The sequence below is a fragment of the Echinops telfairi genome, unplaced genomic scaffold (assembly GCF_000313985.2).
Source record: "Echinops telfairi isolate 266 unplaced genomic scaffold, ASM31398v2 ScPeMD7_12;HRSCAF=54, whole genome shotgun sequence".
NCBI classification, from domain to species: domain Eukaryota; kingdom Metazoa; phylum Chordata; class Mammalia; order Afrosoricida; family Tenrecidae; genus Echinops; species Echinops telfairi.
This window is the reverse complement of record NW_022103909.1, coordinates 7,854,644-7,868,992: the sequence shown is the minus strand read 5'-3', so window position 1 is coordinate 7,868,992 and position 14,349 is coordinate 7,854,644. Positions and strand designations below refer to the sequence as shown.

The following is a 14,349-nucleotide window of genomic DNA, read 5'->3' as shown; positions in this document are numbered from 1 at the left end:
TTTGTTACATTCCCCTTGATCATGCCCTACCAGGTCTCCCACACCCACCTCCCCACCAATTTGGATCGCTTGTTGTTCCCTTGTCCCTGGGTTTGTTTGTCCGCAGGGTCTTGACTGAGTTTTGGGAACCTTCCTGGAAGCAGTGTCAATGACCCAGGAGAGGTACCTGCCCGCTGTATGCTCCCTCTGGAATGGATTTCCTCTGGAATGGATTCCTGTAGGCAGATGGAGAGGAGAGCCCTCTGCCCTTTACTCACTGTGAAAAATAACACAGGCACCGTGAGGATGACAGCGACGATGACCGCCAGACGCACGGTCAGCACGAGGATGTCGCCTTTACTCTGGTAGTTGTGCAGGAGGTCTGAATGCACGCTTCCTAAAAGAGGGGGAGGGGGTGGTGAGGTCTGACAATGCAACAGAGCACACGCTGACTGACAGCCCTCCCTCTCCCGGAACAACAAGTTCACAGGCAGAAAGAGCAAGGTCCAGAGTTTCCAAGTGTTCAAGGTAACAATTTATAACGCTGAAAAGGAAAATCCCTGGGGTGAGACAGGCTCTACCATTCGTCCGTAACTCCAGTGAAAAGGCATTTAATCACTAAAAGAAGCAATGGGGGGGGGGGGAATGTATAATTTAGCCAAGGAGTAAATCAGGATTAAAATGTAAGCACGTGGTTAGAAGAACAAAGCCCCTCTTAGACTTTCCCTCGTTTAGTGCTAGTCCTGAAGCGGTCTGCAGTGGGTGAAACTTCTTCCCAAGACTCCTCTGCCCAAGTCTCTGTAACTCTGACTATATGCTTAGGTGGGAGCGTGTAGCCCTAATAAAAGAGGGGATTGGTAAATTTCATTACCACGCTCGTCAGCACCGCTCTGGCTATAAGCATGAACCATCTTTGAAGCAGCAGCAGCAGCAGTGGAAAGAAAGCCCAGCACCCCTTGGGAAGAGCATGGCTGAGCTGTCTGAAGCAGCGGAGGCAAAATGTCCCAGAAACTGAGGAACGGAGACTCAGGGGAGCAGTGCCGAGAATACGGGGTATCCGCTTCCCATCTGGCCCTAGACAATGGAATTGTGGGACAGTGACGGGCCAGCAGGCTTTCTGGAGGGGAGGCAAAAGCCAAGGGATCACATGGCTGACACTGAGGCCTGGACAGAGACTCGACTGCTGGCTGAGGAGTGGCCTTGCTGTGGACCAACGACTGCTTCCTTGCTGTGGGCTGAGCCGGACTTGTGATAAGCCATTAACTTGCTGAATAACCCCCTGAATTGTAAGCTTCGTCTGTGGGTCCTGTGTGGACACTACAAAGAGTTATTGAGTAGCACTGAAAGATGCCGTGGGAGAATGTGCAAAGAAGGCTGGAGTGGGAAGCCACGGCTGAGCCCCTGTTTCAGGGCAGCAGGAAGACGGAGGATGTCAGATATGCCCCCTTCATGACCATTTAGCATAAAGTCTTCCTGGGAGTACTCAGACCACACCGCTGTCCTTCCAAGCTCTCCTCCTATAACCAAATCCCAGGATCCCGGCCACAAAGGCCCTGCACATACCTAACCATCCCCAGAAAGGAATTCTTCTCCTCCGTTTACTTATTACGATTTGATGTATTTATAGAAGTATTTCCTTTTTCTTCTGAAGTGGAGGGCGCCATTCTCACGCCGAGAGCATGAGAATGTGTCATTCTTCTGATGAGCAATCACTCCCCCCTGCCCCCACCCCTGCCCAGGGCTCCTTCCTGCTCAGTGTCCGGCAGAAAGGTCCTGGGCATGGAATTAAAATTCTAATCTGGATGAAAGAGCTTGGCCCCACCGTTTTGAGACATCGAGTCGGTCCCAATACAGCTCCATGAGTTCTGGTTTCGTAGATTCTCAAGTTCTAACCATGCACAAAGTGCAGAGCCCTTTCCCTTGAGCTGAAATAAAAACTCAGCTGCTGCCAGCAAATTCTGGCTTATGGTGGCCCTGTATGTGTCAGAGTAGAACTGGGCTCCGGAGGATTCCAGTGGCTGAATTTCGGGGGGGCTACGTTTCTAGGAATTTCCTCTGTAGCACCGCTACCTGGACTCAAATCTCTCATGTAGCTGAGCGCTTCTCAGTCGGGACTCCCGAAGGATGCGCAACCTCAAGAAAAGGGTTGGGTATTGCCGGTATATTACATCCGGAGGAGAGAAAAGGGTTTTGCTAAGGAAACTCACATTTGGGACAAGTGGCAGTGAGCTTGTTCCACTAACACTGAGCTCCCGATCAACCTGTCTTCGCTCACCCTCAGCCCTGCAGCTCGGCCGGAGCAGCAGGGGCAGCGCGGTCTAGGCAAGAGTTAAATGGCGTGTTTATGTTTGCATTAGAGAACGCTACTCTTCAACGCTTGTGGAGATGATGAGAATATAAGTGTGTAACCAGGCTCGCCTTTCTCTATGGGAAGATTCAGTGACCTTTCAATTTGTCGAAAAATTTGAGACAGTTGTTTGTGAGAAGAATACCCCAAAGAAATAGCTCTAGACAGAGAAGATTAGGGAATGCATGCCTTTAAGCCTGCATGAGATCCCACATCACACCGAGGAGGAGCCACACGAGGCCAAGCTGCCCGGCAGACAAGACATGGACGCGAAGGCAAGCTGCACACCCAGGTCCGTAAAAGGGGCAAATGAAACTGCTCTGACTTCTTTCTCTCTGGTTTTCATCCCTTTTCACGTCCATGGCATTCCTTTGACTCTGCACAGCTCCGGCCTCCAATCAGGCTTTTTATTGTTAATTAACGCGCAGAGTCATGAATGTAGCACCCTGCCCATCTCACTTCCAGCACCGGTCTCTGTCTCCCTTTTCTATTAATAGAACCTGACCCAATTGCAACGTCAATGAGGAAAGCCTCCTCTGATAACAGTTGTCAACGGTCCTCTGTTAAGGTGGCAGGGTTCTAAAATGCAATCTCTTTTAAGGGCATTATTAGGAGGGGAAAACAACAAAGCCACGACATTGCATTAGGTCAGGCATTACTGTCTTCTGCTGTCCACGCGAAGATGGAAAAGAGTCATTATACTCTTTCCTTATGCTGACGACTTATTAGCAATAAATAGCTTTCCTGTGTTCTTTGGCTTTCATTTTAAAAGCTATTTCGATACCACTTTTTACTCATTTATTTAAAAATTATATTCCTGATATTTATGCATTGGCAGAAGTCACTTACCATAGAATGTCAAGTAGCCAAAAATGGCTGTCAAGAAGTACATAGCAAACATGGCGAAAAAGGAGATGTTTGAAACCATCTGCATTTTCTTCTGTGATCGACTGGAAACGAAAGCAGAGGAATTTGAGAAATTAAAAAAGAAAACATCGCATTGCTGAATTTAAGCAATACTTAAATTAAGTGCTAACTAATTTAACTTTCCTTTGACCAGTCAGCGGTTCAAACCTACCAGCAGCTCTCCGGGAGGAAAAGTCTGCTCTCAGAAAGAGTGAGTCTTGGAAACCCTATGTGAGTCAGAACTGACCTGGTGGACGTGGGGATGGGTTTTTGCCTCCTATCCGATTGGGGTAGCTACTAACCGAGTAAGACATATTGGCACGGAATAGCTTCTTTTATATACCAAGTGGATCCTGGCAGAGAGAGCTGCAGAGCTAACAAGGTCGTAAGAGTTTGTTTTTTGTTCTTTTAAAAGAATCTCAAGTTCTCATATGAAGGACAGGGAGTGTTTAAAAATATATTTGTGTCTGATATTATCTTCAGAACTGGGAAAAGGGCAAAATAAATTCAAATGCTATTCTGCAAGCCCAGAGATCTGAGGCAAGGCTTCTATTTCCCTCAGAGGTCCCATCTGTCCACGCCACTCGGTAGGCCCTGGCTTTCCCACCAAGCAGCCCCATGAAAGACCCAGGAAGCCCCTCGGTCTCCACAGCAGGAACTGCTTAAGAGGGACAGTTTGGATGCCTAAAGGCTCCATCTCTTAGGTCAGAGTTGGCTCTGGGTTGGGGTGAACGTGTAAATTTATCTAGCTGCCAGAATAATTCATGTACAAACCTGCACTCAATAACAGACCACAAATAATCCTCACATTGGAAACCTAGGAGAATAATGGGAGTTCGGAAAACCAGAGGCTGAGAAGCGTGAACTTCAGACAATGACAAACTAAAAACGGGACTATTCAACTGAAAAGACATATTTGTATGGCCTTGATAAAGGGCCATCCTATCGCAATGCAGGAATAATGAACATTATTAGACGGTTATTTAGTGTAGACTAGGTAGATAAAACCAAACTCACTGTCGTTGAGTAGGTTAAGGCCCAGCGACCCCATAGGACAGGGTAGAACTGCCCCTGTGGGCTTCTGCCAGTACAACTCCTTATGAGAGTAGAAAGTCATGTCTCTCTCCTGATACTAGGTGGATAGATATAGGTATTTTAAAATGTACAGATATTGGTATTTTAAAATGTAGACAGGTATCAAATATAAAAGGAAATTCAGGGCTGAAGTGACATCAGTGTTCTTTTTGCTTCAAATGGAAACAAAAAAGCTGTCTTTTCTGATTTTAAGACTATGTCCCAAGGACCATCTCAATATAAAAGTTTGTTCACACAAGGCTTGAAACCAAGACATTTGCAAGCAGGCCCTTAGCTTTCTCTAGGAAAACAAATCCATAGAGTCACCTGACATATTGAGAAAGAACAAGACAACAGTGAACTCTTGTTGTACAGGTCATGGCCTCACGACTAACTTTTTTCTGCACCATTGGCCAGCCCTTTCCACCCAATTCATGCATATTAAATTACACACAGTGTACTCAGAGTCTTAGAGACAAATCTGAACAGTATTATTATCCACTTGCAAAATAAGCAGAAAAGCATAAAACAGCACAAATACTCGAACTCTCCTAGCAAACATATGAAAAACGTAATACAAAGAGCCCCCAGGGCTCAGCAAGCTGGCCGCTTTGTATGGGTCAGGCCACAGCAGCCAGGCAACTTCTGACTTTTCTTGCTTTGATTCTTCATGCAGTCTTTGCTCAAGAATAGCAGAATGTTAGTTCCTGCCGAAGCTGGGTGGTCAGTCGGTGGTGTGAATGATACTGGCCTGTTTACTGTAATGCCAGTCTGTTAATATGGGGCTATAGATGGATTAGGATATAAAAATGAAGTAAGTTTCTTACTCTTTCAGCTCACTGTAAATGGGCAGGACGGATGGGTGGCAGACAAAGGCGAACGCAATCGTTGGTAGAGCGTACACAGTCTGTTTAGAAGAAGGAGAAAATGAAACAGGAGCAAAAGGCCGTTTACACCCCCAATATTGTACAGCGGCAGAGCGGTCTCTGGATTCTCTGTTTCATCAGGAAAGTTCTGACCCTGAAATAGGAGTACCCTTCCCAAGAGACGTTACCTAGCACGAGACCCTGGTCACACTAGAACTTCAGCTTCAGCTCCACTGTAAGGTATTTCATAGGTATAGTGACATGCCATAGCCATGTGGCACCAGCTCTGACTGCACACACGGGTTGACCGACCACAAGCAACAACAAAAACCCAGCTATGTAGCACTTGACTCCCTCTGACAGGTGGTGGTGGGGAGCCGGGATGGGCTTGCCCAGGACTCAATATTCAACTTGAAGGGCATCAAGTCAGACTGAGAAGATGGCATTTCAAAAGCAAAGGATCTTCACACTCACAAACTTTGGCTATAGTCTTGGTGTTGAAATGGAGAGGGAGTGAAAGATGGACCTATTTAAGTTTTCTGAGCGGCACAAAACCAAACTCACTGCCATTGAGTCCATTCTGTCTCAGAGCGACTCTCTGAGACAGAACAGGCCTGCCTCTGTGGGTTTCTTAGGCAGTAAATCTTAAAGGAGCAGAATGCCTCATCCTTCACCCTCAGAAAGGTTGGTGGGTTTGTACTGCTAACCTAGCAATCCAATGCACAACCCACTACGCCAAACTCAGTGTAAGGGTTTATGGTAGAGAAGCAAAGGTCGTATTTCTGATGTTTTCATTCCCCAGGCACTGTACCAGGAACGTTCCAGCAAAACCCTGCAAGATATGGAAGAGGGCTCTCAGTTTTACCTCTGGTTGAGTAATCTGAGTGAGGATTTGAGTCCAAGCCTGACCAATTCATCATCCCCCACCCTAACCACGGCATCTCAATCGTGTAAAGGTTTCTTAGGTGCCAGTTTTTTTATGTTTGTTTGTGTGTTTGTTTTTACTATTCAACATTTATTCTTGTATTTCTTTTAGATGGAGAACAAACAGAAAAAAGTTTCCACACAAGGTTCCTGTCAGCCACTTTATCACTGCAATGTGATCAGGTAAGATAATTACTAATGAATGGCCAACTGTAAAAAATAACCGATAAATGTTCTTTACATATGCGATAAGGTGTCTGTTGGAACAGAGGGATGGTGGGGACAATAACGTCAGGTAATATATTCCTCTCTGACTCCTGAAATGAGGCATTCGTTATTCAGAGGTAGAAATCTCAATTTCCACCAGAGGGACTCTGGTTTTAATGCCTGGCCAATCACTAAACCATCAGTGATGTTTTGTTAAGATTCTACACAGGTCCCCTAGACGAAGCCAGACTAACAAGCCAATCCTGACATTCTATTTATAAAACGAGCCAAATGCTCACGGAGATGTCACAGGACCATACAGTTTATGCTGTTGTCCATGTGATTACCATGAGCTGGGGCCAACTATGTGGTAATTAACAACAATGATCACATGGTTCCCGCTTCTGTCATTACTCGTAAGAAGCAGTTGATAATCATAGATCTGTTCTCTACTTACTGTTCTCTGTTCTGCTTAAAATCTAACAGAATTCGGTTAATGCAAGCGTTTTACCTGGTTGATAACAATTATTTTCTCAGCTCCACATTTTCTTTAGTACACTCTTTATTGTGTTGCTGAAGTGATTCATATGCACTATTTTTGGTCACAAGAGCAGTAAGATGTGGACCCTTGATCCTCTCTATGTCCCAAGCATGGCTCCCCTTCATTTCTGGGGGAGAGCCATCCAATTTTCACTCAGATAATAGGATGCATTCCTGGCTTAGATACTGGGACCAATGAAGTCACCAAATCCAGGACTAAAATTTGGAAACAAAACTTCCTGAAGTGCATATTTTAAAACACACTATGAAAAGACTTCTGGGTCTGATGGTTCTTGGTGATATCCCCAAAAGCTTTCTCTAAATACATTGGTAAAATGTAAAAGTCTATCTATAAACAAGAGCATAATTTTAAGATCCCATCTATCTTAATATTTTAATTTTATTATTATATTAATTCATGACAATACAAATTTCAAAATTTAGGTTTTTCAAGAACGAAGACAAAGAAGCACGAAAAACTATTAACAATGGTAGATTCTAATATTTGTTTTGAGCAAAGCATTATGCTAAAATCTTTTTTTTTATGAGAGCATTTCCTTTATTATTATTATTTTATTTTTTGGGGGGGCTCTTACATTTCTTATCACAATCCATACACTCCTCCAATGTGTCAAGCACATTTGCCACCATCATCATTTTCAAAGCATTCTCTTCCCACTTGAGCCCGATATCAGCTCCCCATTTCTTCCCCCCGCCCCGCCCTCCCTTCCTCCCTCATGAACCCTTGATAAGTTATAGATTGTTTTTCTATATCTTACATCATCCCCACTCACCCACTTTTCCATTATTTGTCCCCCTGGGAGGGGGTTTTAGATTGATCCTTGTGATCGATACTCCCTTTCTCCCCCACCCTCCCCAAGTCCTCCTGGTATCTCTACTCTCCTTGTTGGCCCTGAGGGGTTTATCTATCCCGGATTCCCAGTGTTGTGGGCTCTTATCTGTAGCAGTATGCATGCTCTGGTCTAATCTGACATGTAAGGTAGTATTGAGGTCATGATAGTGGGGTGAAGGAAGCACCAAAGAACTAGAGGAAAGTTGTGTGTTTTATCAGTGCTATACTGCACCCTGACTGGCTCATCTCTTTCCTGTGACCCCTCTGTGATGGGATATCCAATTGTCTATAGATGGACTTTGAGTCTCCACTCCATGCCTCCCCTCATTCACATTGGGTATGATTTTATTCTGGGTCTTAGATGCCTGATCCCTGATCCCATCAATATCTCATGATCACACAGGCTGGTGTGCTTCTTCCATGTGAGCTTTGTTGCTTCTGAGCTAGATGGCTGCTTGTTTATCTTCAAGCTTTTAAGACCCCAAACGCTGTATCTTTTGAGAGCCGGGCACCATCGGTTTTCTTCACCACATTTGCTTATGCACACATTTTATCTTCAGTGATCGTGTCAGGAAAGTGAGCATCATAGAATGCCAGATTATTAGAACAAAGTGTTCTTGTGTTACAGGAAGTACTTGAGTTGAGGCCCAATGTCCATCTGCAACCTTAATTCTTAACATATAGATATGAGTACATAGTTCTCTATTCTCCTCTCATTATATATATATTTACATATATACATGCCTATATTTAGGCCTCTATAAATGTCCTTTGCCTCCTGGTTCTTTCCTCTATTTCCTTTTTACTTCCCTCTTGTCTCACCACCATGTTCGGCCTTCATTTGGGTTTAGTAATTCCTCGCTGCTACATTGCACTTGAGTGAACCCCACTAGGCATCCTATGACCTTCCTTCCATTGATTTTAGGCACTTGGTGTTCCCTTGTCCCTGGGTTGGTTACCCCCCATTTCCTTTCTCCTACCTCCCCTTCTCCCATATCCCCCCGGAACCATTGGTCCCCTTCTTTTCATCTCCTAATTATTTATCACGCATATCTTATCTAGATAAACTAGGTGCCAGTTTTCAATGGTATCTGTATCTCAACTGTGCAAGCTGAGGACACCGTTGGATAAGTAGTCGTTGGGTTGGGGATGCTATTAAACTTTTGAAAGCATCGCCTCGTGCTCTTTACACAGGAAGAAAAGAGATGAGGTAATTATCCAGACCAAGGTTAAAAAAAAGAAAACAAAAGATTATGGTTGTAGAAAGACCAGTCCCTGGAGAAGGGCACCATGCTTGGTAAAGTAGAGAGCCAGTGAAAAAAGAGGCAGGCCTTCGACAAGATCGCTTGACATCTCGGTCGCCACAATGGGCTCAAGCATGGGCACCATGGTGAGGGTGGTGGTGTTCTGTTCTCGACAACAACATGTAAACCAGGTGAGAGGACGCGTGGGGTACATTTGCATAGTTTTTCAAGTCTCTTACCTGAGAACATGGAAGCAACGACACTTCTGAGAATAAAGACGAGTCCCTTTGAGTGCGAAAATGTCCCCAACAGTGTAATTACAACAAGTAAGAAAAGTTTAATGCCCTTATGAAAATGTTCTCCCCCTGCCCCCCCTGGCCCCCAAACATTAAAGGTTAAGGAAACATACCTTTGAATTGAAGGTAACATATTTTGGCGTACATGCGTCATAATTTGTTAAATTAGCACTTGTTAGATTTGTTGGACTGAGCTCTGAAACGCTGCAGGGAATTTGAAATTTCTTATATACAACCTGACATTGGGGGAGAAAAAAAAGACAGGAGAAACATTATAGTTTATACCTATGCACAAAGCCAAAAGATTTTTTAAAATATAGTACGTGGCACTATACTCCGGCCAACTTAAATCAATCATTTCAATCCGCACTTACTTACCACTATCAGGAAAAAAACCATACAGCTCAAGGAGAATCCACTGGTGTAGCCCAGATACCCTAAAAAAGCACACACACACACAACTTAGTAAAAACTGGGGCTTTGAGAATAAAAATACTGTATTACATGTATGGATTCCAAGTCTGCTGGGCACATTCAGGAACACAGACAAAGAGCCTCCCGCCTTTACTCCTGGGCCTCTGTCACTGTCCTCTGGAGACCGTCTATGGGCAAGCCCATGCCCTTTTGGATCTACTCCTCAGCTCCAATGATGCACCTGCTGTATGCGAACTGAGAGCTTGCCAGATGGCAGTGTGCACAGAGGAGACAGAGTACATTTCCGGGGATGCACTGTGTCCATCGGGATCTCTACCTCGCTCCCCTTAGGAAGCCTGTGAGAGCTCTAACCAGCACGGAAACCACCAGCAAGACAGAATTAAGTGGACTCTGAAGGGCTGCATTATTTTCTTCCTGGGGTGTGGGGCCGGGGAAGGGGTCCTCTCTACCTAAACCACAAAGAGTTACTATAGACATGAGTAAGTCTAAACAGATTCAGAAAGCGGAAAATTAAATAGTTACAAAATATACATATAGGCATACATATATATATATCTTATAGACTATCTCCTGTGGTTTGATATTTTTCATTAAAAAAAACAAAACAAAACACTTTGGTTTGTGGTCATTTTGAAAGTGCCACCCCCACGTTTGATGTAATATGACTTCTCTCTTTTCTTTTTAAAATTGTGGCTTGGTGCCGAGTTTACAACGCCAAGTGGTTTTCCATTCAACAATTCATACCGTTTGGTTTCTTGACATTGATTGCTGTCCCCAAGCTGCAACCTCCCTCTTCCCAATTCCTCTCTGTAATCCATATTTCTACTTTGCATTAAAGAGCATGCATTTTAGAGGCTTTTGGTTGGATAGCAGTGTGACCTCAGTATTCTACCACAGTGTGAAATTCCCTAAGCATCAGGTACAATGCTTGTCTCCAAATACACAGCACAAAAACTGTGTCAAAACCAAATGGAATAGCACTGAGGAAACACGCAATATTCCTCTGGTTCACCCCCACATCATGCCCCCAGCTCTACCTTACAAATCCGGCCAGACCGGAGCATGTACATTGGTACAGTTTAAGAGCTCTCGACACACGGAATCCAGGGCAGATAAACCCTTCAGGAACAGTAATAGGAGTAGTGATACCAGGAAGGTGGGGGGAGAATGGGGAAACCAATTGCAATCATCAATGTATAACCCCCACAAACACACACCAGGGGGACGAACAACAGAAATATGGTTGAAGGGAGACCGGATGGTGAAGATATGAAAATAATAATAATAATTTATAATTTATCAAGGGTTCACGAAGGTGGGAGGGTGGGGGGAGGATGGAAGAAAGGGGAGCTAATACCAAGGGCTCAAGCAGAAAATGTTTAGAAAATGATGATGGCAACATATGTACAAATGTGGTTGATACATTATAATTGATGTATGGATTGTTATAAGAGGTGCAGGAGCCCCCAATAAAATGATTTTTTAAAACCCCAAATGGATATGGCTAGAAATTATCCACCATTTCCGATTTTTGACTTGTCTTTCCCCCTAAGTAAGGCAAATCATTGAGCCTGGTGAGACACGATCCATTCAGGAGTGATTCATGACAATTTTGAGCATGGATATAAGCAATTTTCTCCCTTTGCCCCAGATTTGAAACCCCATTTATCTCTGGATTTAAGATATTGTATGAAGAGAATCCATTTTCTGGACTTTTCTAAGCACACCTGTGGGCTGTGCTATTAGAAAGGGTCTTTTGCTGGACCGTGGGTAAGGCACGTGGCTCGTGTGTTGGACTGCTAACTGAAAGGTGGAGCCTCAAGGCCACCAGGAGGTGTGTTGAGAGAAAGGTCTGGCGAGGCACTTCTGGAAAACCCTCTGGGGCACACCTCTGGCCCAGAAGCACCCCCTCCTCGCCACCCCGTCCCCAGCAGAGGGCTTGCTCAGGAAGGCTCACACGGAAGAGTGGTTTCTTCCCATATTTAAGACAAAGCAGATTAATACTTGTCATTTATCGCTCACTTCCTCTTTACCCTCGAAGTGGAAGCAGAAGACAGAGTTGTTCATTGATACCAGGTCTCTGATTCATCAGGGCACTGTAGAGACTGACAAAACCAACATCATTCCTTACCTAAGTTCTTCAAGAGACACAGAGGGAGAATGATGCCAAAGGTAACTATTACCACCAGAATGCGGCCATCCACATACCAGGCTCTGAAAGGCATTTAAATAGATGTCATATTTTCTTAGAAAGTGGCCTTCCCTGATATCACCCCCGGCCATATTTAAAAATCTTATCCTAGATTTTCATTCATTTCTCACCCATTCATACCATGATGATGATGTGATTTAAACCACCATTCGAGTTTCCTCCAAATACCTGAACCCAACCATTACTCATTCACTACTGCCTCGCTCCCAGGTGGTGGGAGAAGTGATACTGTGGCTCTCTCTCCTCCATCGGCTAAATGTGGCATTCCTTTGAATTCTTGAGGTGGTTTCAAAGTTGACTGTGCGCATTGCATTCTGTCAGATTGCCACATGTCCTGTCAATTACTTAGAGAGAGGGTTCCTTTTAGCTTTGCTTGGCTGGTACCAATCAGGAGTGGTCCCCCTGGCAGGCATTTCTGTCTCCCTGATGCTTTGGGCTTGCCCTTGGGTCCCAAGGATAAAACACTACATCTCCATGTTTTACTCTGCTTCTCCCTTGAAGCGAAACAGGGAAGCGAAGACCGACAGGAGCTGCTAAACAAGGGGGCGCTGCAACACAGCATGCGGCCACAGCACTGTTCGTCAGGGCTACTCCCAAAACCTACGTCCCATCCTCAGGAAAGAGATTAGGATCTTGATGTTTTGTTGTTGTGGCTGGATGTTCCATGTCTGTGTTAAAAATACACCTTATCTGTTCTACTTCACAGGAACAAGATATGGATTTCAGACTCTTGGGAAAATACAAGTATCTATCCTTTGCCACATGCCAGATAAATCTACCTTTGAAATGTTCATATTAAAAAATGTCTCCCTGCTTCCTTCATTTGGAGACAGAAGAAATCTATTGTGGAACGAACAAATAATGCAAGAAGCTAGCCTAGGGAAGGTTTTTGTTTCTGAAATTTTCACCAGGCACATACTTCGGTCTATTCACATGTAAGTTAAAAGCATGTTATATACACGTCTGTAACTTACGAAAATGCCTCTTCTTTTCCCATGAGAAACTTCAGGGCTGAGGGCAGCTCGTTTTTCACTATGAAGAGGTAGCTCAGCATGGCTGGTGGGAAATGAGAACATTTTTAGAAAGAGGATTCTATGGCTCAGGTTGCAAGCTATACACAGGTTACCAGCCAGACTCAGACTAATCTTCAGTAAGGTCCAAAGGCAACTTGAGACATGCTTTCAGTATCCCTAGTTTTAAATAAGTGTTTAGTGTTGGGCTCCTGTTCTCAAGGTCAGCAGTTTGAAATCACCAGCCACTCCATGGTGGAAAGAAGAGGCTTTCTACTTTCATACAGATTTGCAGCCTCGGAAACCCCCAGGGGCAGTTCTACCCTGTCCTATAATGTCCACAGGAGGCAGAATGGACTTGGTGGCAGTAAGAGGGACTCTCAACTTTACATTCCATGAGGATAATAACAGCTTGAATGATGAAAATTCATGTGGCCACCCAATCACCAGAATTGGAAACGATACACATGTTCACCTACTTTAAACTTAATGGCTACAAAACCTTGTTCTTCTTACCTCCAGTGTTCTGTAAGGAGGTGGCGCCAAAAATCACCAGCTTCCCTGCAGTACCAAACACTTGTTCGCCCAGCTTTTCGAAAACCATGCAGCCTGTTTAAAATCAAATTCGAGAGCATGAGAAATGATCAGGCTCGAAAAATGAACAGTCCAAGAATCAACCACTCTAGGGCCATTCTCTAGGCTAATTTGGGCCTTTTTTCCCCTTCTAAACTCACAGTCTCCTCTGGCTTTGCAGGGGTTAAGGTGGTTGCATCATAACATAACCTCTTGGCATTTGAAAATGTCAGATGTGACCACCATTTCTCCTTTATCAAGTTGGCTACAAAAACAGTTACACGACTCGATCAGAAGATTTGGGTTTAAGAGTTTCAAGTAGACTTTACTGGGGGAAAACTCCCACTTGGGTCTTATTCTCAGGTCTGGTTTCCACCAATAAAATGAAAGTTGGATTTTTTAAAAAATACACCCTGATGGTTGCAGATTGAAAGGTTACTCTTAATTACCTGAACTAATTAGGCTAACAAAGAGTTATCTTAACACCACCTCGGGAGTTGTTCCAAATATGATAAAAATCTAACACGACAGTGAAATTCTGGTCATTCTCTAAGATTTACTGTAAGGCTAAATGCAACTCCCCGGACACAATGGTTGCAAGAATAATTGGGGTGTACCCGAACCCCAAAGCAATCAAGGGGCACCTCTCAGCAACAACTGCAAGTCCAACCCATTTGTTATTTTTTTCAAAAGTGATTTAAATTTTTATGGCATTTTATTAACCCACTAGCTTCATGTTTTCAAAGGTCCCCAGGAAGCACTATGAGTCAGGCTAGAATTGAACCTTTGCTTAATCTCTTTAAAGACTGATATTTGGAACAACATATCAACCTGTGTAATCACGGGGTGTCGAACGGATCACTGAAGACAAATGGGTGCATAA

At 44.2% G+C, this 14,349-nt stretch overlaps 1 protein-coding gene across 2 annotated transcripts in view; it reads right to left on the bottom strand.

Annotated features, from left to right (window-relative positions):
• Positions 1-14,349, bottom strand: part of SLC38A1 (solute carrier family 38 member 1) — an 89,284-nt gene that overhangs the window by 7,380 nt on the left and 67,555 nt on the right. For both annotated transcript variants that reach the window (XM_045287337.1, XM_045287338.1), the window contains 8 exons: positions 13,410-13,502; positions 12,858-12,939; positions 11,803-11,885; positions 9,615-9,673; positions 9,350-9,472; positions 5,134-5,213; positions 3,176-3,276; positions 258-376 (listed from right to left, as the gene is read on the bottom strand). In XM_045287337.1, coding sequence (XP_045143272.1) covers positions 258-376; positions 3,176-3,276; positions 5,134-5,213; positions 9,350-9,472; positions 9,615-9,673; positions 11,803-11,885; positions 12,858-12,939; positions 13,410-13,502 — 740 coding nt within the window. The remainder of the gene's footprint in view (positions 1-257; positions 377-3,175; positions 3,277-5,133; positions 5,214-9,349; positions 9,473-9,614; positions 9,674-11,802; positions 11,886-12,857; positions 12,940-13,409; positions 13,503-14,349) is intronic.